General features: G+C 46.3%; 2 protein-coding genes and 1 long non-coding RNA gene across 3 annotated transcripts in view; 2 read left to right on the forward strand and 1 right to left on the reverse strand.

Annotated features, from left to right (window-relative positions):
* LOC148054237 (uncharacterized) overlaps window positions 1–26,393 on the reverse strand; it is a 170,353-nt gene that overhangs the window by 34,292 nt on the left and 109,668 nt on the right. The gene's annotated exons all lie outside the window — the stretch shown is intronic.
* LOC104009861 (keratin, type I cytoskeletal 19) lies at window positions 4,031–9,250 on the forward strand. The gene is made up of 8 exons (XM_009461895.2): window positions 4,031–4,519; window positions 5,412–5,494; window positions 6,049–6,205; window positions 6,639–6,800; window positions 7,261–7,386; window positions 7,566–7,792; window positions 8,303–8,433; window positions 8,999–9,250. The coding sequence occupies exons 1-8, from the start codon at window positions 4,031–4,033 to the stop codon at window positions 9,022–9,024; spliced, it is 1,401 nt and encodes a 466-aa protein (XP_009460170.1). The 3' UTR covers window positions 9,025–9,250.
* Window positions 18,668–23,750, forward strand: LOC104009860 (keratin, type I cytoskeletal 19). The gene is made up of 8 exons (XM_087770249.1): window positions 18,668–19,324; window positions 19,926–20,008; window positions 20,580–20,736; window positions 21,122–21,283; window positions 21,608–21,733; window positions 21,955–22,181; window positions 22,755–23,068; window positions 23,578–23,750. The coding sequence occupies exons 1-8, from the start codon at window positions 18,668–18,670 to the stop codon at window positions 23,748–23,750; spliced, it is 1,899 nt and encodes a 632-aa protein (XP_087626375.1).

The raw sequence follows: 26,393 nt of genomic DNA on the forward strand, positions 1-26,393 counted from the left end.
TGGAGCACGGTAAGCTTGCAGAGTCATTCTGGGCTTGGAGACTTCTCGGTTAAAAGCCATTATGAGCTGGAGGGTGTTTTGAGGATTAAATTGTCTGTTGGTCCAGAAAACCAAGCAGTGATCGGTTTTACACGTCCACTCCATCCTGCAGGTTCAGAGCTAAACCAGCAGCACTGGGTATGGCTGCTGTTATTTCTGGTACACTGTGATGTGGCTGTTACAGAAAGAGTCATAGTCATTTATGAGATGACCTGGCAAAGCAAAACTCCTGGTTACTCCTTTTCTGCCAAAAGCTGGAGGTTGTGGAACAGCCAGCCTGGGGGAGGAGGAGAAAGAGTACAAAGACAAAAGCATTTCAGGACCATATATACAGCATAGCATGGCACACTTTTCTAGTGTCGGTTCTTTTATAGAGACAGCAATTTCTCTGGTGCTACAGAAATAGACTTAGCACAACCTGAAACCTTCCAGGAAAGCAGCATCTCCAAGGCCCGTAGGTAGCAAGTGTCTGAAGAAGCTCAATCATTAATATATCAGCAGGCAAAAGGTCTCCTTCTCCTGCTGTAACAGACCATGGGGAGAAGATGTCTCAGTGGTGTTTCTTTCATTTCACCTACCAGACACTAAACCCAACAGTATCCAGGGGCTAGAGCAAAATAAGCAAAGGCAGCACTGGAACAGCTGCAATAATGACTCAGAAGAGTGGCCATAGGTAGAAGTTTTTAAACCAAGACTCTAAATCAAGTCTTCCTTAAAGATCAGTTCCAGCCCTACAGAAAGTCCCAGACTTGATGCACAAATCTCTCAGTAGGCATGAAAGGCCAGTGCTTCACAAGAGATCAAGAGAGATACCTCTCATGGTTATAAAGGCAAATCTCCATTGGTTGCACTCTGTGTATGTCCCAGTTGTTCTCAGAGCTCTGGCTGAGAAGAAGTCGGAAAGCAAATCTTTCCCTTTCCCATTGTCTTCTCCTGCCTTGTTCAGTGTGAAGACAGACAGGAAGATAACCCACTGCTGCCCTTTCTGGCCTCAAGCCTTCCCAATCTACCGGTCCTCACACTCTCATTTCTAAAAACATAAAGATACTGCACTGACGCTCTTCCAGTTTCCAGTCTTCTGGAAACTCTAGGCTACCCACAAGATATAAAAGCTTGCCGCTGTCTTCTGGGAGCCCCAGCTGATTCCCACCAGGTCTGGACTAGTCTTCTCTTGCGAACTGCTACTGACATCTAGCTGCTCCACCTGATTCCCTGTGCTCATATCAAAGGCCTTCCCACCCTTCCCACCAGGTCCGCCGGGTGCAAAGCATGCGTTTTCACAAAGGAGCTGTCCTAAATTCCTGAGAGGTGAAAGAGACCTAATGACATGGCCAGAAGGACTCTAATGATCCAGACTCTATGAATATGCCTCTGGAAAGCCCCCGGGGGTGTACAGACTCAGCTCCTAAGACACTGTGATGTTGTTTGTGGACCTACAAGTTGGGATGCGTCTGGAAAGCAGCTCATGAGAAGGCAGCTTGTGATAAACAGCGCCCCAGCAGAAAACACCCTGGAAACAACCCATATATTAAAGTGCTTCAAATTATGGAGCTGCGAACCTCGGGCTGGAAACTACATTTCCATGAGATTTCCATATTTCTTTGTGCTAATGAGACAGACCCAGGAAGCTTATGAGTTCAAATAACTGCATGAAAACAGCTGGGAAAGTTTAATTTATTTTTTAAGGTCTTCAGAACAATTATTTTATTTTATCTTAGCTTAACTAGTGCACCCATTTCCTGAAGACAAAAAGGAAAAATAGCAAGAAAGAGAGCAAGCGTGTGCCGTGCGAGGATCCTGGGCAAAGGTGCCTGCCGAAGACCCGCAGCAGAAAGCGGGGGGTCTAATGATAAAGCTACAGGCCCACAGGGGACCGATGGATCTCAGAAGAGCAGGAGCCATCTGCTCTGCTCTCCGCAATAATTACCGCAATAGGCATGCAGACATCCTCCACTCCCACAAAGGAGTAAGTCATTCCATGTTTCTGCCTGCATTATTCTGATGTGCTAAAATGATAACTGTGGAGCAGAGGAAGGAATGTGCGCTCGCTCAGAAAAGATGCTTGCTGCAGACAGGTATTGGGAAACTTCTGAGGAATCATACGCAGGCCAGGCAAAGCTTCAAGCGATGCAATATTACGCCAGTTTCGGTTCATTCTTACCACCACACCCTGACTCCAATTATGTTCTCCAGTCCTAGTAATGAAATCCAGGTATTCCTTCCTATACACAGTAACTTTACTAGAGTTTTTACCTATTCTGAGCTTTGCTCCTTTGTATTTAGGGACTGAGTGGAGCACAACTTGGAGGGAAGGGCAGGCTAATGTTCAGGCACCACAGCCTGATACAGGAGACCTAGGTTCGACTGCAGACTCTGCCGGAGGAGTGCTCTTTGTCTTTGAGTAAATCATGGAGCAAGTCTCCCCATACTTCTGTGTCCAGCCTGCTGGAGATATCACAGGAATGCTGCTGGCTTTCATTGCACTGGATAAGTAACATCCAAGAATGCAGAGATAAGGAAAGGCATCTTTTCAACAGCAATAAGGAGGATAAGAGCAATAAAATGATGGGCAAATCCACGAATACTGGGATAATTCAGTCCTTCAGTAAATGGGATTATTTACTTGCCATAATAATAGCTATTCCAATCCACAATCCTGACACGGAGTGAGGATTTGAGCAAGAGTTTCACTGGTTCCCTGGTGAAGCAGGCTTGGAGAATTTCTTACAGTGAACTCTCTTCTTCAGAAAGCTGTGGAACGCCTGTCCCTTGCTCAACAGCCAGTAGAAACAGGTTGTCCCAGAGAGAAGGCCATTGCTCTTGAGTCTTAGCAAAACATCCCATGAAAACGAGCCTAGCCTGAATTTTGATGTCAGAAGAGTGAAAGGATTCTTACTTTTTAATTTCTCTAGTTTTGCCTAGGTAAGATTTGGAGGCGTTAGTGATAGAGAAGAACCTCTAGTCTGTACTTAATCCATCTTCTCCAAGCCAGTGTAGAACTGTATTGGGCAACGACTGCTCTGCCAGCTTTATCAGCAATTCTGTCTTTATATTTCCTAGGACAGTAGTCCCAAAGCTCTTACTAGAACGCAGCGCACATTGACAGAGAAATTGCCCATAGGATGTTTCCACTCCCATTCACTGTTTCAAAACACCCACCCTTCCCCAGCAACAATCACTATCCCTAATGATGAAAACTGCAGAAATATCTTTCCCTGAACGACGGGAAATATTTAAAGTACTTTTACCTTACTTTACGCTCCCCACATAAAGACACAAATCCTTCGTGAATTACTGGAGAGCCACAATCATATACGAAGAACCTGGCATCCGTGCCCATTAAGAGATCACTCCACGGTCTCACTTGTCTCGGAGCAGAGTGTTGCGGAGTTGTCATTGTGCCAATGGTTAACTTAAAGGTTAATCTCTGTGTCTCTGATCTTTCCACAAAGTTCTTACATCATTCCTCATACATCATTCGAGAGTCAAACTTCGTATTTATTCTTTCTTTTTCATCTTACATATTCCAACATCAGCACCTTGCATGAAATCTGCTTATTCAACTCAAAATAAAATGAAAATAAATTAATGAGAGATAAAGAGCTCTTTGATGCAATACCTTTAATGATTTCTTCCTGGTATATAATTTAGGACAGTGTTTTTCCTGGCTTAATGTTGTAAAGTTTGCATCATAAACAAAAAGCTGATGATTCATAAAACATTATTGCTAATGTATTTTTGAAATTAGCAAGAGACATGTAAAGTATCTTCCTTGTCTACCAGGATTCTTGAAAGGAAACTTCCCTTTGAGAAATTATTCTTGGCACCAATGGCTAGAGTAGCCAGCCTTATGGGAAGAAGAACCAGTGGTGACACCCACTGTGGAAGGTATAAATAGAGTTTCGCAGCAACGGACAACTCGCAGTCTGATTTAATATCAAGCTGTGCATCTTGCTTTGGGCTTCTGCTTGCATTTCCAACTGCTGTCGCCATGAGTTGCAACATTAAGGAGACTATTACTGTGTCTAGCAAAGGCAGGAGCAGTGGTGGCAGCTGTATCATTGGTGGTGGTGGTGGAGCACGGATTTCTTCCTATGGGATAGGCAGTGGCAGAGGTTTTTCTGGAAGGAGTTACTGCGGTGGAGTGAATTATGGAGGGGGACTGAGTGTTGGTAGCTTGGCTGGTGGGAGCTATGGAGGTGGCAACTGCTATGGCAATGGCCTTGGTTTTGGCCTTGGAGGCGGTGTGGTCGTTGGTGGTCTTGGTGGCGACTGTTTGCTTTCATCCTGCGATGAGAAGGTCACCATGCAAAATCTCAATGACCGCCTGGCTTCCTATCTGGACAAGGTGAAGTGCTTGGAGAAGGAAAATGCTGAACTGGAATGCAGAATCAGAGAGTGGTATGCTACACAGGGCCTGTCCTGTGAGCCCCGGGACTACAGCTGCTATTACAAAGAAATCGAAGATCTTCAAAATCAGGTAATCCCCTTTTTCAGTTGTTCCTCCTCTACTTAAAGCTCATTTCTGAATTTGTGTTTAGAACCTACTGCAATTGTTAGGGTTAACTTTGGTGCTGTTAAATATCTTTGCAAACATAAATTTTGGCAAGTTCTCCTACGACACTGTTGAGCGTGGGTGCATATGAAAGATGCGTGCTGCAAGGTGATACGGGTGGGATAATACTCTTAAAAAGGAAAAGGATGCTTTGTTACACTGTGTTTTGACTGCACAATTATAAATATGATATTACCAAGTGTGCTCTGAGGAGATGTAGTGGTGTCAGCCCAGTAGGAAGAGCAAAGCAAAGAGAATTATAGAACAAGAGCAAAACATACACATCAAATGCTGTATCAAATGAAGCATTATAAATTCTAGGTGAGAAAATCTGAGTGTTTAAAATTGATTGCTGCAGTGGTACAAAGAGCCTGATACTAGTAAGTCCACAATGAAAGTTATGGCTGATCTTAAGGCTTAAAGGTACCTTCCAACTATCTTCCCTGAAGATCCTTAACTTGAAGCCAAGAACACACCAGCCTGAATGTCAGCTGAGACTTAACGTCTCAAGGAAGGCTCACTTCTTTGTGAAGCATCTTTAGCACTTGCCTTCAGACCTTGGAACTGGGAAGTCCCATCTCACAGCTCTTTAACTCCCAACGTCTGCACAGTCAACCTCTTTTCTTTACTGATTGTGAGTTAAGGAGGCAAAGCTACCTCCTGCAACTGCTCTGCTCAAGGAACGAGGTTACTTAAGTAAGAAGGTAACAGAAAAAGGATATTGTGAAGACCTACTACCTAACTGCAATCTAGATACACCTATAGACTGTAACAGCAGAGAGAAGTGAGACATCTCTCATGGTCTGCTCTTTTCCAGATTGTCTGCGCAACCATCGATAACAACAAGATCATTCTGGACATTGATAACAGCAGGATGGCTGCTGATGACTTCCGCGTGAAGTGAGTGCCCCTCTGCGTAGATGAACCCCCTCGCCTCCTCCCTGCCCCTTTACATCTTGCCTGGAGAGTCCCAGTGCGCTAATCACAGAGCCTTCAGACCAGTCTCACTGCACCACATTAGGACAGGATGGAGTGATGAAACGCGCTTTGCTTTTGGTCACCAGCCCTCCCTTAATTAGTATTCTCGGGTAAAACATTTGGCAACAGTGTTTGTTGGTGAGGGCTGGGGACCAGCTTTGGAGGGAGTGGTCCTTAGTGGCATAGCTGGTGCATTTCCATCACAGACCAGTGGAGACTGGGATCAGCAAACCAGAAATGCAGCTGAATAAGTGATATTAAACACACAGTGATCAGGAGCAGGAAAAAAATAGATGGGGAAGAAAAGCTTTCACATAACAGACATCAACTGCAGTGCAGAAATCTAATGCACAGTGCATTCAGCTTAGACAACAAAATAGAGTTTGGAGCAGGTAGGTGGGAAAGGAGACCTTTGCATAAACGGAGCGCATGTGAGATGTTACCGTTCTGAATTTCTGCTTTCTTGCACAAACCAGGTACGAGACGGAACTGGCCCTGCGCCAGAGCGTGGAGGCTGACATTAACGGCTTACGCCAAGTCCTGGATCAGCTGACTCTCTGCAGGTCTGACCTGGAGGCACAGCTGGAGTCGCTGCGGGAGGAGCTCTGCTGCCTGAAGAAGAACCACGAGGAGGTAGGGTCCTGCCCCTTCCCTAGGAGCACCATGGCCCTGACATAAAACTTTGCCTACACGAATGTGCTCTAAATTTAAAAGTCAAGATCAACCACTTTCACGCCACAGCTTTCGCACCAGACGCTCCTGGGGTTCAGACCTGTCTGCCTCGTGGGTGGTGCGGCAGCTCTGGCAGAGAGGCGGCTGCTGCTCTCGGGGCTGCGCTGGCACTGGGAGTGCCAGAGGGGGTGAAAGTTGCTGCTGACTCCAGTGGATGAGAAAAGAAATTACCCAACAGATTTGTTGGGGAAAACACTTGCACCATCTTCCAGCGCTTTACAGCCACAGCTGGGAGGCACCCCTCGCGGGGAGTGCTCTTCTCAGCCACCAAGCCCTGCTCTTCTGCGTTGTCTTTCCAACGCCAGTATGCAGCTGATCTGGGTTATATTTCCAGGAAATGAATTGCCTGAGAAAACAATCAACTGGAGACGTGAGTGTGGAGGTCAATGCCTGCCCTGGCCCAGATCTCAGGCAAATCTTGGAGGATTTGAGATGCCAGTATGAAACACTGATAGCGCGCAACCGCAAGGAAGTTGAGGATTGGTATGAGTGCAAGGTAAGCGACGCACATCTGCTGCGAAACACGGTGACGTGCACATTTTAGGGCACAGGAGCGTTTCAGAAAACAGACATGGAGACAATAAGCAGTTCTTCCCTTCAAATGAAGCCTGAGATCAGCACTCATTATACCCTGTGTTCCACAGGAGACACAGGCTTGTCTGACCAGTTTGTTATGTCCCACCTGGAACAGCAGCATTTGCCCCAAGGCCTTGTGGTGTGTTGTTGGAACTGAGATGTTCCACATTTGGATTAAAGAGACTTAATAGCCACGAGGTTGATGTGATTTGTAAAAAGAGTAAGCGGCTGAAGCCGGCAGTTAACGCCCAGTGCACAGAGAACTTGCCCTGCTGACTTTTCTTTTTGCTAGCTCCTCACTGTATTCTGCTTCTGTAAAAGCAAGTCCAATTTACACAGATATTCTCTGAAACTCTTTGTTCTGGATTGGTGATTTGCAGATTGAGGAGGTGAATCGGGAGGTTATCACAAGCGGTCAGGAGGTAGAGACGTGCAACAACCAGGTTACCGAACTGAGACGCCAATTGCAAGCTCTGGAAATCGATCTCCAGGCTCAGCTCAGCCAGGTGGGTGGTGAGCTTACTTAAGGCGTGATGTGCTTACTGCTGGATTTGTGAGCACGAACAGCCAGGCCTACTGATCAGCATGACGGTGGTGAATAGCTCTTTTATTTTTGCATTGGAAAGAGTAACCTCCGGGGTGGCACGTAAATGAACGTTGTTTCTTTGGTTGTCTTGTTTATCAGAGAAATAATTTGGAATCCTCTCTGGCTGAGACGGAGTGCCAGTACAACACCCTCCTCGGTGAGCTACAGAACCAGATCACATGCGTGGAGCAGCAATTGGCTGAAATAAGAGCAGAAATAGAGTGCCAGAACCAAGAATACAAGACCTTATTGGACGTCAAGTGCCGTTTGGAGCAGGAGATTCAGACCTACCGGTGCTTGTTGGAAGGAGGACAGCAGGACCTCATGTATGTAGAACTCTAAATGAATAGATGAATAAATGAAAATATCAAGGATCTGTATTACGGATTGGGAATCTGAGATAATCTTTAGTCCATCTTAATGCTTTCACTGAGATGAAACAGTTGTCTCGTGAGTAACTTCACTGTGCTGAACATTCAAATCTGAACTAAATGGCACTCCTTGGGGTTTGCAAAACAGAGAAACCAAATCTGTGAACTGCTAGTTACAGCATTGCAACTACTAGTATTATGTCAGCATTCGTAACAATCTCTTTTCTGTAGGAACATGGGTGAGAACTGTCAAAATAAGAATTGATTGCAAAGCTCTGCATTGCATTTTGGTGCTAAAGGAGAGCACAAATGCAAAGCAACTCTGAAAATGAAACAAGAACGCAATGTAAAATGCCCTAACCCCTATAAAAGACGTAGTTTGAGACTTTGTGTCATGTAGTCAGTCAGCAGTGTCAGGTAAAGTTCTAAAATTCCCTATTTCTCTCACCAAATTGATCCCACTAGTCATGGAGGAGGAATCGGAGTAGGAACTGGTGTAGGAGGAGGAGTCATTAGGACAAGCCACACCTATACTACAACTTCATCTTCCCATTGCCAGCCCCAAGTCCCACCCTGCAAGACTGGAGATATACAAGGTAAGAGCCGTGCTTCCACAAATGGAAAATTGTTTTCTTAGTTTGTTCCTTTGTAATAAGGCCAGGAGACAACACGCTCTCCTAGGACACGTTATTGGTATCTTCTCCGAGAGTTACTATGCTACAGGTATGCTCTCTTCCAATGGCTCCAACCACAGCGCAGAACTGGCTGCGTCACTAAGAAATAGCTTTAACGAGAGCTCTGACTGAATGTGGAGCAGCAGAAAGCAGATGAGAGATAAGAGGGAGAAAAGGAGAAAGCTGGGGAAATGAGGCATACAGAAAAGATCTGGAAGTAGAAGTAAAGAAGACGACAGCCAAACAGAGCTTAGTAAAAGAGTCCGGAAGGAGTGAAAAGAAGAGCAAATCTTAACTTTCCAAGTGCGAATTCTCATTAAAACAGAATTATTTAGGGAACTTCTGGGGTTTCCTGGGTTGTCTGCCAACTGCTCTTGTTTAACAGAGTGCATTCATGAAATAAGGGCACTACATAGGCCAGATTTTTGTCATTTGAAGGCTTTTATCTCTGTTCCAACTCAATAATGCTGCTATATTTTTTCTCCAGTGACCTGCAGGAGAATTTGTGATTAAGGAGGAATGGACTAGAAGATGACATACAGAGAAACCTACAGACAAAACAAGAACACTCGACGTTCGCTGCGCGCCTCTATGCAGAGAAAGTAGAAGTAACTCAGCGATGCTTTGCCATGTATCTGAAGGGGCCTATTGAGGGCCACCTTCTTCTCTGTTCTGCTACTGCTCTTCTGTAATGCTGTAATCTCTAGAAGTTACTTGAGTTAGTGAGGATCACTAATGTACCTGCTGGTGAAAAAATTTCTCTAATAAAACCTTGCTTCTGCCTGATGCAATCAAGAAACCTGTGTCTGGAAACTGAGTTCCTTTAGAAAACCAGGTGCTGATCCATGCACAAGGGTCACCTAACCTGGTCAGGATCAGACTCCACTGGGAACAAACCTGCTTTGCCAGTGGGAGCCAGAGAACGGCCTCGCTGGCCTTGCAGGTCTTGCCCACCTCCTCCCTCTCAAAGCCTGTAGCGTACGTTGCCCATTCCTCCATGACCTACACAGGCAGCCTGAGCAGGCAGACGCCTGGCTGCTTCCCACCGAGCACTTTCCTTAAATGCACTGCAGAACAACAGGGGAGGAAGTAAGTGGAGCTGGAGCTCGTCCACGAAAGGAGAACAGAGATCAGTGACAGAAATTTCCATGAAAAAAGAGGCTCAGGAGGGTGTACATCCATACACAGCTATCAGCTTAGCAGCCATCCCTGGTGCACGTCTCCAGCTGCTCTCCAGATGTGTCAGGCATTAAACTGTGCGATGCGTTGGCTGCTGGGGAGTACGCCGCCAGTCATACACGTCTTAACAGATCTGCATTGCAGTCATCGGGGGGGGGCAGGTGTCTTCCGACCTAACCTGTCTTCTGGACTTCTGTAATGTGAGCATGTCCGAGTGAGTCCCCCCTCTGCAGAGCAAATCCCACCTCTTCTGTGTCAGACATCTGCCTGGGGAGCGGGACCGTGCAACGCAAGTGCCTCTTCTCTTGGGTGACTGTAAGCAGAGCCGAGAGCAGGTGCTGCGATGACAGCATTCAAATTTTATTATGAATCTCCTCTTCTCTTGAGACAGCAAAGGGGTGGTTGGACAGCTGTAGCTGTGCAGAGACACCCACAGGGTGGAAAAAGCGGATGGCCTGAAACCCCTTTTTATAGCCTATATAACGTGGCACAAACATTTCTCACACTTAAACACACACAAAATATTTTTGAGTCCTTTGCTGAGAAATTAAAGAAATATTTGAAGCATAAAAGCCAGTGCACTTCCCCACATCCCACTCCTGACTGTCCCGCACACCTGGAGGAACAGCGTTTCTGCCTCTGCTCGCGGCCGGTTTGTACACTGCAATAAGCAGGGGGACGGGAGCAAAGGGAGGCCGGTATTCTGGCTGGGAAGCAGAGAAGCAGCAAGGCTGATCCCTGGCGGCAGGGCTGCGAGGAAGCAAGAATTAAAAGGCTCAGTCACCTCTGCAAATTGTTGATTGTCGAGGCTAAAAAGAAGGACTGGGTGGTATTCCAGGAGCCGCTCTTAAGGGACAACCAGAATGATCTACACAAGCCAGACCTGCCCTTCGTTAAGGGAGAACAGGCTTTGGTAGGGGACGTCACGGTAAGATTTGAAAGGAAACCGACATCTTTGATAGATGCGGCCGCTGAGAGGGTAAGAAAATATCCACATCTGGAAGATCAAATTTGAGAGTTGATGAACGTGATGTCATCAAGTTGGCTGGGTTTCCGTTGGGCGCACGTGGGAAATGACATCAGGGCAATCACGAGCTGTTGAAGGACCTGGGACTCTCTTGTTCCCGGCAAGAAAAGGTTGCCCGTTATTTATCCAATCAGGCATTATTTTCATCCGTGGACATTGTACATATTTTTGTAAGTCAAGCGTGGACAGGAGCAAGATCAGAATGTAATGAATTGTAAGTGATTGTGTTTATATTTGTTGTACTGACTGTTAATAAACAGATTTCTTCTTTTAAGGCGGTGGGATCCAAACCCCCTTGGAGATGAGAGGCCTATGACGGCAGGAGCTTGTGTCGAGGGCTGACCCAGTAGATCTAGGGCATAGTACATGGGGATATATGGGGCTTGAATCACGACACGTTACATAAATGTTTTCCATCAATGACACCTAATTACCAGCCATTGCCTAGGTGGACGGGCCACCTTTACTCAACCCAGGAAAGGAACACGTATAATTTTATATATGTTCGATAAATAGCCTATATAACGTGGCACAAACATTTCTCACACTTAAACACACACAAAATATTTTTGAGTCCTTTGCTGAGAAATTAAAGAAATATTTGAAGCATAAAAGCCAGTGCACTTCCCCACATCCCACTCCTGACTGTCCCGCACACCTGGAGGAACAGCGTTTCTGCCTCTGCTCGCGGCCGGTTTGTGCACTGCAATAAGCAGGGGGACGGGAGCAAAGGGAGGCCGGTATTCTGGCTGGGAAGCAGAGAAGCAGCAAGGCTGATCCCTGGCGGCAGGGCTGCGAGCAGCAGCGGGGAGGCGGAGGAGGCGGAGGAGGCAGGGCGGGGGAGGCAGGCCGGGGGCCGGGGGCCGGGTGCCGGGGCGGGGGCCGGCCCTGGTCCGCAGCCGCAGCCGCAGCCGCAGCGCTCCCAGGCGGCCTCCCGCGGCCGCCGCCAGCGCCGGGGAAGAAATGGGAGCAGAGGGGCCGGGCGCTGGGTTTCTGGCTGCTGTGCGCCGGGGGAGGAGAGGTTCAGGCCAGCAGCACACACCGGCCCTGCCGCCCGCCGGGATCCCCCCCGGCTGGGCCCCGCTGGGCGAAGCCGTGCAGCAGAGGCCCGGTGCTCCCCGCTCCCCGCCGGGACCCCGCTCAGCGGCGTGAGCCAAACCCCCTCTGAAGCGAGGGACGGTTTCCCACCGAAACTAAAATCCTGCTAATTTGGCACCCGACTTGTCACTTTCTGTCGCACTGGCATTTCCCTCTCGCCGCCGCAGAAGGGAGTATCGACCTGAAGCACTCCTGACGATATTTACGCTGTTTCGGTTTGGGTTTGTTTTCAGAGGAAAGAGAAACTGAACGTGTGTTTGCCTGGGCAAAACTGGCAGTCACCCAGCTTGTACCAAGAGTCAGGCAAAAGTTTTTCACGAGCGCTGTGTTTGATTTCAGATAAAAACTTCAGAGGAGCTGGAATAATAAATTACCCCTGCATGCACATGCTCCTCGTGCCCAAGAAGGAGGAAATGGAGAAGGTGGCTGGGAGAAGGGGCAGAGCAGACGTCTCGGTGCTTTCCAGATCTCTCCATAAGGTGTCAGCTGTTCTTAACTGGCAGATGCAAACGAAACGCCGACCCAAGCGCGGGCTGGCACCGTCCCCTCCTGTTTTCTTCTGCCCTCCCGAGGAGGGAACCCGCGCATCAGCGCAGTGCCTGAGACCGAGATCAGATACCCCGCTTAAAGCCGGACTTATGTTTTACTAAGAGGCCAGGAGATGCAGCTAAGTTTGGCTTAATACTGTCTGTGGCTAAATGGAAGTTGCTGTTAGACCATCCAGCAAAAGTACAATAATATGATATAAAAATGTAATGCTACATAACATACAATATTGCGTAACATACAGGGCCACCTGCGCCGGCCGCCGCTCAGTCACGGCACCGCAGCGGCGCGGGAAGCGTTCCCTCCTGCCGCTGCCGATCCCGGCGCCCACGGTGCTGCACGATTCAGACGCATTTTGCGTTTCACGAGGTGGGATATTGGGAGATGCAGGAGGAGACGGACGTGCCAGGCCCCGCGCCCCGGCCTGCAGCCCGCTCTCTAGAGGGCACTCGGCTCTCGCCGAGACTGCCGAAGGGTGCCAGGGCAGAGGCCGGCGGCAAAGCCGGCTCCGACTGCTCGCCTCATTTGCTTCTAACAGAAACACGCAGCTGAACAGATGAAGTAGTGCCTGCAGTACACGCTGGGGCGATCCTGCCAGCTGCAAACGTGGAACAAGCTACCAGCCCCGACACCTTGCTCCAGCTCGCTCCCTGTATTTCATGGTCACCTTTGCAGTCAGGTTGAGGTGACCGGATTCTGTGCGCGTGAGAATCGCAGGAGGCGACACGGGTTCCTCCCCGCCGCTTCCAAGACCCCAGCTGCGTTCTGTGTGCAAGTGCACGGAATGGATGCCAGGCTGAAACTTGCTGCACCGATGTGCCAAAACCTGTTTACGTTTTTTACGACGGCCCTGGGATATTTGGCATCAGGTTGTTAGGCAGGAGCAGAGTGAAACCCAGGCCCTCTGTCGGGGATTAACTGTGTTACAATCGCCCTTTTCTGATGAAGGTCTTGCTGATAAAGTAGCATTAGCGGAGACCCCAAAGAGTCGGCTGCACAAGGCGCTGTTTTGACCCCACGTGGCAGCGTTCCCGACCAAAGGGTTTGTCCTGTAAAAGTCTCCTACAGCTCTGACTCACCTAATTACTGTTCCTACCATAATCACCATCGTTCCATTGGGTGGTGGATCTTTTGAAGGTGCCCTTTAATGTTTCATCAGTACTAGTCTCTGCAATAACGAATGACTAACAGATCAAGTATAATGCATGCAAGAATGATTTTTTTTCCTAAAGGAGAGATGTTTGCCAGATTGGATACTACTGAGCACCCGTACATGGAGGGCCGCAGATCACCTCCCAGTGCTGCGGCCCGGTTTTGGCTGGCAGGTGGGCGAAGGCGCTCTGTTAGGACCCTCCGATGCAACGGGGAGGACGCGTTCCAGGGATATTCCCTGTGCCCACACATCTCGGGGTGTGGGCAGGTGCCGAGACTTACACCCTGTCTTGCAGCAGAGCAGGAGAGGTGGGGACTTATTCTCACACTTCAAAACAGATATTTTAAAAACCTTCACTTAAAAAGCCTAAGGATGCTTTGGCATGCAGGGAATGATCATACGCAGGTGGCTTACACAGAATTTCACTGAGCTCTAGAAACGCACTGCTTTATTTGATTAGATGTGGCCATAAATACATATAGGAAGAAAGAAACAGAGTGAACAACGCATCCCGTGTGCCGTGCCACTAAGCAATGCTAAATACATTTGCAGAAGCCCCGGCTGGGCACCGGGGGTCAGGACAATTGCACAAACTGCTGTGCGGACAAAGCGAAGGCCACTGCTTGGGCGTCCCGCTGCTAGGAGAAGAAGGGGGCACGGGTGCTTGACCCAACTAGTTCTAATTACAAAAACGCATTTAGAGAAAATGAAATTTTCACTGGAAATAGCTGGTATTGACAACACTTTCAACCCCAAATATTTCTGGGTGGAACTGCTGGCAGGCACCACCAGCCGAGTTAGTGGGGAAAAAAGATGCCACAGCACATCGTGGCCTCATCACAGGGTGAACAACTGGGAATCATGAGGTGGGAATTGCTTTCTGTTTAGAACTCCCAGTTAAAATAATAAACATGATTGAGCCCTAATATGTTCCAACTAATCTGAATCAGATTTTCGTAGATTCTTCAGTTTTCAAGCATCTAGCTTTTTATCAGGATACGTAAAAAACCCTCATCATTTAAATTTTAGTGGAGAGGAGAACAGTGTCATGCTAAGTGCTGGGCAGCTGAACCTCAGTGGAAGGAAGAGCAGCATATGGCCTCAGAAGGAGAACAATGTTCTCCCTCCAACACAGTCATACTTCAGGGACTGGGTTTCTTCTTTACTATGGAGAAATACTGGTCTATGGGATTATCTGGTGTTAATAAAATTGTTTGTTGATTATATAATGGAAGTCAGTTTATAATGTATAATTACGAGAATGAGTCATATTCCCCAGATAGATCTTCCACAGTTTTTCTCCGTGTAGCAACCAAAGCAAATTGAATTTTCCTGACAAGATCTGAGCAGAGGTGGGAAGGATGGAAGAGGATTCATGACCACTGAAGCACCGAAAAGGGTGGGTAACAGTCCGGTCGTACCCCTACAAATGCAGCCAGCAGCCTCAGCAGTTTCTCCCAACCGCGCTGGTCCAAAGGAGGCTGGAAACGCAGAGCTCAGAAAAGGTGGTGCCACGGGCGCTCAGCCCACACACCCGTCACCGTGCCATCACCCCAGCCCACCACGGAGGCCATTTCAGCCTCACCCCTTACTGCTGCCACACACACCCCAAGGGAAAAAGACTTCATCCTCCCCCAGCCTCTGCTTTCAGCCAACGCACATCTGTGTTACTGTGGAGCGCGTGGTAATTCTGCCATTTAAGTGCACGGGTGAATTCATGCCCACACTGGGTGAGCCTTTCAGGCTTAAATAGTCCACCGTCCTCTGTGGGCAGGAGCTCCTAACAGTTTCATCAGAGGAAAAGGGAAGAGGCCTCATTGCAAACAACTATGGTGTCATCTGCCCCCCAGGCATCTTCCTCCTCCTCCTCCACCCCCTCCGATCTTGGCTGTGAGCTGAAGCATGTCAGCCATGCAAGGGCAGGTTTTCCTGAGAGCCGTTAAACTCTCAGCTTTGAGGGGACATTGTGACCATATGTTCTCTCCATTAGTTATACCCAGTGCAACCCCCCCCCCCCCCAAATCTGTTTCAAAACAAGTCCCGTGTTTTAAATCTCACCTTGCAGTTCAATTCACACTTTTTTTCTTATACCAGTGTGAGAGGCACAGAGGCAGCTTCTCTGGAGCAGCCTTTCAGAGGCCTCTCAAGCAGAAGAGAACCCAAAAGAGCTCTTTAATACTCAAAACCAACAGACCTGAGCTCTACCTGAATACCCGCGAGCAGCCAGGCCAAGGATGCACCAGACAGAGTCTTGTAAGAGACATTCACGGGTGATACATGAAGGCTCCCGCCTTGTCACGCCGTTCGGCCTCTCCCTCAGCACAGCCATAGCTGCCTCTCAGCCCCCGCTTCTTGCAGCAACTGAAGTTTTCTGAGCTTTCTTCATCTGCCCATGACTGAGGACTGTCCTCAGTGTGGTCAAAAGTGCCTGTTTCCAGCACTGGTAAGCCCACTGAGGCGGACAAGTAAAGGAAAGTGAATTCAGCCACTTGGCTGATTACGAGCATCGCATCATGGAGTGCCGCCAAGCAGTCCTGAGCCTGGGCAATGCCAGAGGAAGCCTTTGCGGCTCCTTGTGCTGTACTCGCTGCGCCGCGGGGTGCGACAGCGACGGGCACACCGGCGTAGGGTGGATGTGCCTTGATGTGTTTGTGGAGCAGCAGCGGGATGCTGCAATAAGCAGCACCAGCCCGAGATTTTGTAACGTTTCACTGTCCCATTTCACAGGTACTACTGGGGTTCCTTGCAGTTCCCGCAGAGTTTATTGAAATCTCTCTTCTGTTAAGGTTTTCCCAACCCACCAGATTCTCTTCTGCAGCACTTATCTCAGGATTTTCCTGGAAACATTATCTAAGATCATCTAGTTAGCTCAGTGTGCTTGCAGGTGCCTGGGCAGTCCTATGAGACGTAACTGCAGAGAAAACTACCATTTCATAAAACAGCTTCCATCTTACAGCAAACCTTGAAATAAAACATTCCTTTCAGGAACCAGTTGTTCCGTAACTCCTATCCCTGATCCTGGCCAGTCATTTCCAGATACACCAAATCCATCAGGCTTCTTCATTTTAAGGAGCTAATCTTCACTCTTGAGGTATGTTACCTGCACGAATTCTAGGGAAAAATGGCATTAAATCTCCTTTCATGTATTAAACATGAAGCTGTGACGTATGTTGCACACAAGCATCCTCACCGATATTCAAACTATCCAAACGTTCTTTTTGTGAACAGAAGACATGAAGCCTAGTCCACCCGAAAGAAATGACTCATCCAAAAGATGTAATAAACATCTTTCCAGGCAAAAAAAAAGCCCCTTACCCTTCTGCAAAATTATACAGAACAACATAGAAACGTATCCATGTCCTTCTAACGTGGGTGTCAGCCTCTGGAAGCCAACAGTTAAACAGAACATAACCCAGTGGTAGAACGGTATAGAAGAGAATTTCATCCACTTCAAGAGAAAAGGATTCATCACTGGAACAAGCTAAAATTATGACTTAGACTCCACTAAGTTTTGTAGTGAACGGTTTACATTTCTACAAGCCTGAGAAGGCCTTGCTTCCTCAGACATTTCAGCAATGAAGTCCAGCAGAAGATGAAACTTGAGGTGTGTCCTGCTGTGTGGGCGAGGGTGTGCTGGGAGGGGCGTTTATAAAAAGATGTTTCCACAAACACTTGCTATAAGCCATAACAAACAACCCTCTAAATTAGCAACAACCAACATCACAAAGACTGAGCGAGAAAAGAATACAGCAAATCAATACAGGAAGGTGGATATCACAAAACCAGTCCAGCCTACGAAGAATGACAGCTAACAGACTGCATTTCGCTGAAGATCGTGTGCCTGGGAAGGAGGGCAGACGTGGCAGGCAGTCAGGACAGAGATTGCCAGTGTTTGAGGCTCGGGTTGCTGTAAGGGCTCAGAAGAGGGATGCTCAGCTGAACTATCCACTGCTGTGTATTTGAAAAAGATACAATCTTAAAAGAAGCAGATGCCAGAGAGCAAATATTTCCTACTTTTGGTCATGCTGTGTCCATGAATGGAAAACAAAACTGAAGGGAAAATGCTATTTTGATGTAGAGCTTACTGACTTAATCCCCGAAATAGGAACTTAACCTTCCCCCTCCAAGCAAGTATGCTTGCATTTGCACTGCGGAAAGAAAACATCCTGACTGAAATGCTGAAATCCCTTCAGGAGTGAGACCCTTACCTCTCATATTCACAGACGTGGCAAGAGAGACCAACCCGGAGCCGGGATGCTTTCCCGCGTCTCTCAACCACGCTGTAACTGCATTTGGTCCGAGCACATGAAGGGTTACTCATGTAAGGGAACCTGTCACGCTTCCTTTCCCTACGGTCTTACACAGTGCTATTTTCCAGTTATTGTCATGCAATTTTCATAATTAAATTGTTATTTATAAAACATAATTGTACTTTGGAATAAATTGCCGACACGTCCGATATTTGCCAATCTTCACTAAGTTTTTATGAGAAATTGCAAAGATGTCAGAGTGGTTCAGTGTACCTACAAAGTACATCCTGTGATGTGTTTTCAAAAGGCATAGAGCAACAAAGGACTAAAAATAAGGAGCATACAGCATAAGATACCCATAAACCAGAACCTATTAAAATATCACTTAAGTATAAAAAAATCAGCTGGGATTCCTTGACAAAAATCTGAAAAGAAAGAGCATGAGGAACAACTATATTAAAAGAGACATAGTAACATTCATTACTGTCCCGTATTATGACAGTTTATTGTTGTGCTGAAAGAGTTGTGAACAGGATGAGATGAGTGGGATGAGCTTAATTCCGGTGACTGTAAGTCAGTGGACTAGATCACTGAAAAGATCTACCTAATTCAGAGCCACCCAACAGAAATTACATGGTTTGTATTAATAAACAAACGGTCGTGAACACTTTGAGTACGGGTTAAGCTTCCTGACACTGTCAAACATCTCCCTTTGGCAAATTACCCTTGGCAGAAGAACTACGGCTTGCAAATGCACGTGGAAAGAAGGTGCTCCCTTTGACGGCGACACCCACTATCTCAGGTATAAATGCAGACCAGGTAGGGTGGAATTTGGAGCTATGATTCCAGAACAACTGTAAGACCAGCTTTGAGTTTTAACCCGAGTCATTCACTACTGCCACTATGAGCTGTGGCTCCAAGCAGACCTCTCGAAGCTGCCTGCACGGGAGCAGTGGTGGCGGTGCGAGCAGTGGTGGTGGTGGAGGGGGCAGTAAGTATTCCTCTGTCTCCTCAAGAAGAATCACTTCTACGACAAGAGGTGGTGGCAGGATTTCTGGCAGCAGTTGTGGCGGAGGAAGTTCCAGGAGCAGCTGTGGTGGGGGAGCTAGCGGTGGCAGCTATGGAAAGATCAGGCGCAGTAGCTACGGAGGAGGAATGAGCAGCAGTAGTTATGGAGGAATGAGCGGTGGTTATTATGGAGGGGGAGTGAGCAGTGGTGGTTATGGAGGGGGAATGGGCGGTGGCAGCATGGGAGTAGGCTTTGGATCAGGTGGGAGTGGGTTTGGTGGTGGTTATGGAGGCAGCTTTGGTGGAGGTGGTGGCAGCTTTGGCAGTGGTGGCTTTCATGGAGGGAATGTGGGAATTCTCTCCAACGATGAAAAGCTGATGATGCAGAGCCTCAATGAACGCCTGGCTTCTTACCTGGATATGGTCAGAAATTTGGAAATGGAAAATGCTCAGCTTGAACAATTAATCAGGGAGTGGTATGAGAAGCAAGGTCCTACTGGTACAAAGGACTACAGCCACTATTATGAAAAAATCGAAGACCTTCAAAATCAGGTAGGATGTTCTCTGTCAGAGAAGTTTAAGCATTCACAGCCTTTTTGTGATTGAGTAAAATCTTTGAGGCACCCAGCATGGATACTTCTAACCTAAGTGCCTCTCTGAAAGTGCCTCTTGTGCTTGAAATTCTGCCTTCTGTGCGTGCATCGAACTACCTTCAACTAGAGGTGGAGAAATGATGCACACCCCCTATAGCACATCCCCCAGACCGTTCGTTGGCAGTGACTGCAGACTCTCAGAACGCCTGTAGTGGACTTTAGGGCATAGGAAAAATGGTAGCAATTACCCTCTGCGATGTGCAGTGTCCTTGGCCTGCGGGCATGGAAGGTGGGACAGAGCTATGGCAGTGACACCAAGCCTCTTGACAGGACTCTTGTACTCACAAAACAGTTTTTGCAGTTCTGGTGCTATGTTCACCCAGGTACCTCATTGTTTTGCACTGTAGATGACCTTTCCAGGCCTCTGTGTGTAGGAAACGCTGTTGCCCTCAGACACCTGGGAGTTACAACAAGAAGATCGCATTCGTATTTCTGTCCCTTGTGCAAACCTGAGAGATTCACAGGGAAAATTTTCTTCAGCATATCGTCTTCTCTTCCAGCTTGTGACTGCGGCTGTGCAAACCAACAGAGTACTTTTGGACCTGGATAACACAAGGATGACTGCAGAAGACTTCAGGATAAAGTAAATATACATTCCTCTTTTCCAGGCACTGAATTCCTTTCTCCTACTTTCCTCAACTTAGTTTCATAAATTCATTCCACAAACAAATATCAATCCACAGAGACTAGGGTTCCTCCCGGTTCCATGGCAGCACAACTGAGATAATTTGTAAGACTTCAAAATTCTTCATTATTTCTATAATGATCTTCAATGGGAATACTCCCTATGGCTGTGGAGTCAAAGCTTAAAAAAAGCTGTATTTTTGAGGAAAGAAAAATTGTGATTTTCCCTCACTAAAAGTCAGATGAAACCTGCACAAAGTCTACAGTAAGAAGAGATAAGGAAAAAGACCACAGAATACCTTTTAATATTAAAGTTTAATTAAAGTTTAAACAATATTAATATTAAATTTTAAGTAGCGGCTGCTGATTTCATAATTCTGCTGGTTGAGAGACGCTATGTGCTACAAAGTATAGGAACAAAGCAGACACTGAGATACTGCAATATGTGAACTTCTTCATCAATAAAGTCAGTAGGAGAAGGACTGAGAACCCAAGACCAGGGCTGACCTTTCGGCACTGTCCTTGCGCAGGTACGAGACGGAATATGGCCTGCGGCAGAATGTGGAGGCTGACATCAACAGCTTGCGACCCTTGTTGGATAATCTGACTCTGAGCAGGTCTGACCTGGAAATGCAATTTGAGTCTCTACAGGAGGAGATGATTGCCCTCAAGAAGAACCATGAGGAGGTAAGAGCCAGCTCCTTGAAATGCAAACTGCAGAGGGAAACAAGAACATTTACAATATCGGAAATGTGGGCAGGTTTCGCAGGTGACATCCTCTGCACTAAATAGGCTTCCCTGCTCTCCTAATGCCTGGCAGCTCGGCAAGGGGCCCCCTGAGAGAGGCTGTTCCAGGGCCCCTCGGAGCGCAGTCCCTCTCAACAAGCAGCGACTGGGAAGTCAAGGCCAAATAATTGCAACAAGAAAAGAAACAACAACATGCGTATATATATTGTTGAAAGGATCCAGGATGGTTTATGACTTCAGAGCAAGTTAAGTGACTTCAAAACTCTTTCGCAAAGTAATTTCACCATTTTTGTTTATTTGCCTTGGGCCTGGGTTTTCTCTGCAGGAAATGAAATTGCTGCAAACGCAGTCCAGTGGTGATGTGAATGTGGAGGTGAATGCTGCTCCAGGGGAGGATCTGATGAAAAAACTGAATGATATGAGACAAGAATATGAAAATATTATTCAGAAAAACCGTGAAGACGTTGAGAAGTGGTATGAAAGCAAGGTAAATGGTTACAATTTGAATGTTCACATTATAAAAGAAAAACAATACCAGCTTTTGGTAAGAACGTCCTGTAGATGAATGACACTTTAAACAACAACATCCATTGCTTTCAGGATATAATGGTAGAATCCCTTCGATTAAAATAAAGGAAATCACAAGTGGGCTTGAACTGCGCTGGCAGAGCCATATAAGCAAATTTAAACAGCTCCCATGTTACAAGTGGCCCTGCTTCAACTTGTGTTGCCAGGTGCTTCCATGATAAACTACCATGCTGACGTTGTCCGTAAACCTCCAAAACTCCAATTCTGTGCATTAATTTTTCAGATGGAGGAAGTGAGTCAGCAAGTCCACTCCAGCGGCCAGGAAGTGGAATCAAGCAACCAACAGATCTCTGCGCTAAGGCGTGAATATCAGAGCCTGGAAATCGAGCTGCAGTCGCAGATCAGCATGGTAGGTACCGATTGCTTCTGATCCTCTGATACGCAAAGAACAGGAGTTGCTGGAAGGACAGGAGATCAGCTATAGCTAGCACTCCATTTAATGAAGATGCTTGGCGCATCTGACACTATGTAAGATTTTTCTCATTTTGGGCATAAGAACGATCTAATCCTGCCACATTCCCATAGCCTGCCACATTCCCATAAATACTATATTTTTTCTTTCGTTCTCAGGTACAGTCTTTGCAATCCAACTTGGAAGACACAAAACGTCGCTATAACATGCAACTGCAGCAGATCCAGGCTATGATCGGCCCCTTGGAGGAGGAGCTGGCCAGCATCCGCTGTGAGATGGAGAGCCAGAATGAAGAGTACAAGATGCTCCTGGGCATCAAGACCCGCCTGGAACAGGAGATTGCTCAGTACCGGGCACTGCTCGAGGAAGGACAGCATGATATTAGGTATGTACGTTCAGATTAATTACCATGCCGTCTATGCGAACAGGTGAAGATGAAAGTAGCAATATTTATGTTAGGAACTAGTGCAATTGATTCATCATCAGCATATTTACTACAATCACAAGAATTCATAAGGAATCTAAATCTTAGCTGGCAATGTACAAAGCTGTATTATTCTGTACTTGTTATGAACTGGAGAGAAACATTTAGAAAAGTATTTAGAACTATAATATGCCATTTCTTCTCCTAAGTACAATCAGGAAGTACAATTATATATGAAAATGAAAGGTAAGCAAGAAAAGAACTGTCTTTTATAAATAGTCAAGGTACATATTTTGAAAGACATCTAAAGCCATTCATTATCTTTCTTTTTCTTCTTCTGTGCAGATCAGTTACTTTGTCCTTAATTAGGATAGTTTAAAACCAGTTCTCCAGAACATGTTTCACACAATAGTACTTTTCTCAGTCATCCGAGGAGCTCAGAGGGAGTCAGAAAGTGTCCTCGATACAGCCGACAGGATGGCAGACACTGGTCATGCTGCTGTAAATCTTGTACGTACCCTTTCCTCCTTACAGCATCTCACGGGGAGGAGGTGGTGGTGGATCTTCAGGAGGAGGAGGCCACGGAGGAACTCACTGGTCTTCTGGAAGAGGAAGCAGTGGAGGAGGAAGTAGCTGGTCCTCAGGTGGAGGAAGCGGTGGAGGAAGAATTGGAGGAACTTGCTCTTCCAGAGGTGGAGGAGGAGGGAGCGGAGGAAGAACAGGAGGTGGAGCCTGTGGTAAAGCTTCAGGTGGAGGAGGTGGCAGTGGTGGAGGAGGAGGGGGCAAATCCTGCCTCTCCCACTCTTCATCTTCCCAGTCCCACTCTGGCAACTCTTGTGAAAGCCAAGGTAAAAACTGGAATAAAAGAGTACATCCTTCCATGAACTTTTTTCTCTGAATAGCAGGAAAGGATATGACAACGTCCTTCCTTATTTGGAAATCTGGGAATGTTTTTGCTACTTTTTCCCAATCATGTTTTAAGTCCACTCTGACATTTGTTCTTATATGGTAACATATCAAGATGGTAGTATTTTCACAAGTGACTCGAATGAAGGGGATGTTGTGAAGAGTTGTATCAGAGGACGTGTAGAAAGAGGAGATGAAGGAGGAAAAGGAAAAATAATGCCCACTGCAAAGCATGCAGGGAGCCAGAGAAGTCAGTAGTTTTGGAATGAAGCCAAATGTTAGAAATGTAACTGGTATTAAGGGGGCAAAATGGTTAAAGCAGGGTAAAATATTTGGAACACTCATGACATTTAAAATATAAAGGGTATTAGCTGCAAAATCCTGAAGTAGCAAAAGATGGGGAGTGACCAAAAGGTCTTTTCCATGTCTGATTTCACGGCTGTGATTCCAGGAGGTGCTGAACACCTGAAGCTCTGCCTGGAAGGGAATAAGACTTTGGAGAGAGGAGCCACAATGGAGGAAGTGTCCGAAGCCATAAAAACAATGAGACTGGGTAAGGCTCCAGGTCCTGACAGCATCTCAATCAAATGCCTGGAAATGTTGAAAATGAACAGGAAGCTGTAATTTTTAGAAAGATTCTTTTCCACTTCTGATTTAAAAAAAAAAAGATGGAAAATGATCCTGCTTTGAGGCTTCCATTTATTCCTTCTTATCAAGGAAGTAAGAGGGATATTAATCTTACTTTAAAGTGTAGCCTATCTCACAAACATGCTTTTTTCCATCACAGACTGACAGTTGGGCATGAAAGTATTGGCTATAGACCAAAAGGCCTGAAGCCATTCATATAGAAAGTAATATACTGTACACAGACTCTTGATGCTGAAAACAAAGGCAGTGAATTCAGAAGGCTTTTGTGTAAGGAGTAAGATTTTTGGTAAGATTTGGTGTAGATGAGATCTAGTTTTTAAAAATTAATAGGCTTTGCACACTCCTCCATAAAAATTTACTCCTTTGATCAAACATCCTCCCTGACTTGCAACAGTCCTACGTATACTAATGTCTGGTAGACAAGATTAAAATATATCATGTGCCATCCTACTTTAACTGTCAAAAATTTGTTGTGAATACCCATACACACATAAATACAGATTCTAAGTTCGTCTGTATTTGATTTATACTGCTACGGTCACTCTAAATTTAAAGAGTGATTTACACTTACTCAGTCGAGAATAGAAGCAGGTCCCTGTATTTAATGTGATAAAGCTGCAAACACACATGCTTGTACAATTATTAAGTCTGACACTGTTCTAACCTTTCCAGAATACTGGGAAAAAAATCTATTCCACTGAGAACTGCACAGTCTATAATTATGAAGTAACAAAAAGATTAAAAATGCTGAATGAGGTGACGCTTCTTCAAAGAAATTCTTGCTTCCCTTCATCTTTCAACAGGGAGTTTTAGAAAGGCTGAGGAGTGACCGGCAAAACCAGCATCTTCCACTGCAGGACCTTACCAGTGGGCCTTGGGACCAAGCAAGAATGCGCTGAGCATGGCCAACCGTGCCTCTGCGAGGAGCAAGAGCAACCACTTGTTCAAGTTACTCAACACTCTTCACTCCAGGGGCCCAGCAGAAGTCTCTGGGTGGCCTACCTGCTTCTTCCATCTGAATTTCTGTGCCTAATCACTGTTACTTGAGTTAATCTCTACTGTGATTCGTATTCTTGGGGGGAGGGGGGAAAGCTAATAAATCTTTGCTTCTCTCTGACGCAACCAGAAAGCCATGTCTGGGAGAAATTTCCTTTAGCAGACATTTTTGTTTGAATCGGTTACAAATATCAAGCCCTGCCTGTGAAATACACGATAACATGTCAGATTATGTGCAAGACCCAAAAGTTTGCAGTGACATATTCGCCATTTAAGACTAACTGGGCAAAACTTTGAAGAATACACCGCCAGGTGCAATGCTCTGGTGGTCCCTGCAATGGGAAAACTAACAGTCAAAACCCCTACTTGTTTCTGCTATTACCGTCTATCAGGGAAAGAGAGGGTGGGTTTAAGGAACTGACTACTCCCTAGAAAGCCTCTTAAAAAAAATCTTCCTAAGGAGTCACTAAAATGCATTATGAAACTTTTTTATCATGGAATTTAAAGATGGAAAGTTTCAGCTCCCAGTGCCAAAACACCCCTGAGTGCAGAACTCCAATCACGTACAATTAATTATCCAAAATGAACACATTTATAAGTGCTACCTGCTTGGGTACACATTGGATAACAAGTGCATAGAAGCTGAGTAATAGGATCTCCCTACTTTGTGACAGTAGTTATCGGTACTGTAAAAGAAATTCATAGAGCTGGAGCATGAACCAAATTGCACGCCTATGATCTTACAGAAGAAGGAATTCCCAGGCTACTTTTACTGATCATAACCATGCCTTGCCGTCTGGTAGCTGTCCAATACCTGGCCTCTTCTATGTATTTCCACTTCAGGGCATTTCTCCCGTCTAAGTATGGACGGGTATATGTTTTACAAAGAAGATGGGCAAATTATTCATATTTAGGATGTCATTTTATAAAACCCAGTGGTAGGTTGAGAGAAAAAAGATATCCAAGAGAAAAGATTCCCAAACCAATTCTGAGCATTGCCTACAGATCACACAGTAGAGGGACTGCTCACAGCGATAAGGGTGCAAATGCCCTAAAAGACAGAGGATGAACTTCTTCTCTTTGTTTTAATTACGGCCGTGTTTCCCTCCTTTATGCCCTGGACGGTGCTGACTGGCCAGAGGCTCCTCTCTGCCCGCTCCCCCACGCTGTATCCCTCACAGTGCTTTTCACTTCTGTTGAGGCTAATGCAAGTGTGGCGGCTGCGTAAGCAGAGCTTCTATGGGCTGAACTGCTGAAACGAACTGTATGGGGAATTTCACTGGAAGATAACTCTCACACGACACCTGTTCACTGATAGATTCTTTATCCCTTGCATTTCTCGACTCATCTCCTTAAACACAAAGGGAACCAGACAGGAGTATCACTGCGATAAGTTTTTCTCTCTCAGCTTTACAGTCATGAGTGTTGTTTTTTTGCTCTGAGGAAGGCATCACCCACTGGAGAAGGTTGAGAAACACAGATTGAGCGGGAGACCGTGGGAACGGGAATCCTGAACGCCCGAGTTCTGGGCAGATCTGTGCCAGTGATTCACTGCATTGCCTTATGCCAGGCTCTCAGCCAATGTGATTGGTATTTGAAAAGAAAAAAATCTAAGAAGAAAAT

The sequence above is a fragment of the Nipponia nippon genome, unplaced genomic scaffold, assembly GCF_047370975.1.
Source record: "Nipponia nippon isolate SJK-2023a ecotype South Korea unplaced genomic scaffold, ASM4737097v1 scaffold_32, whole genome shotgun sequence".
In the NCBI taxonomy this organism is placed as follows: Eukaryota; Metazoa; Chordata; class Aves; order Pelecaniformes; family Threskiornithidae; genus Nipponia; species Nipponia nippon.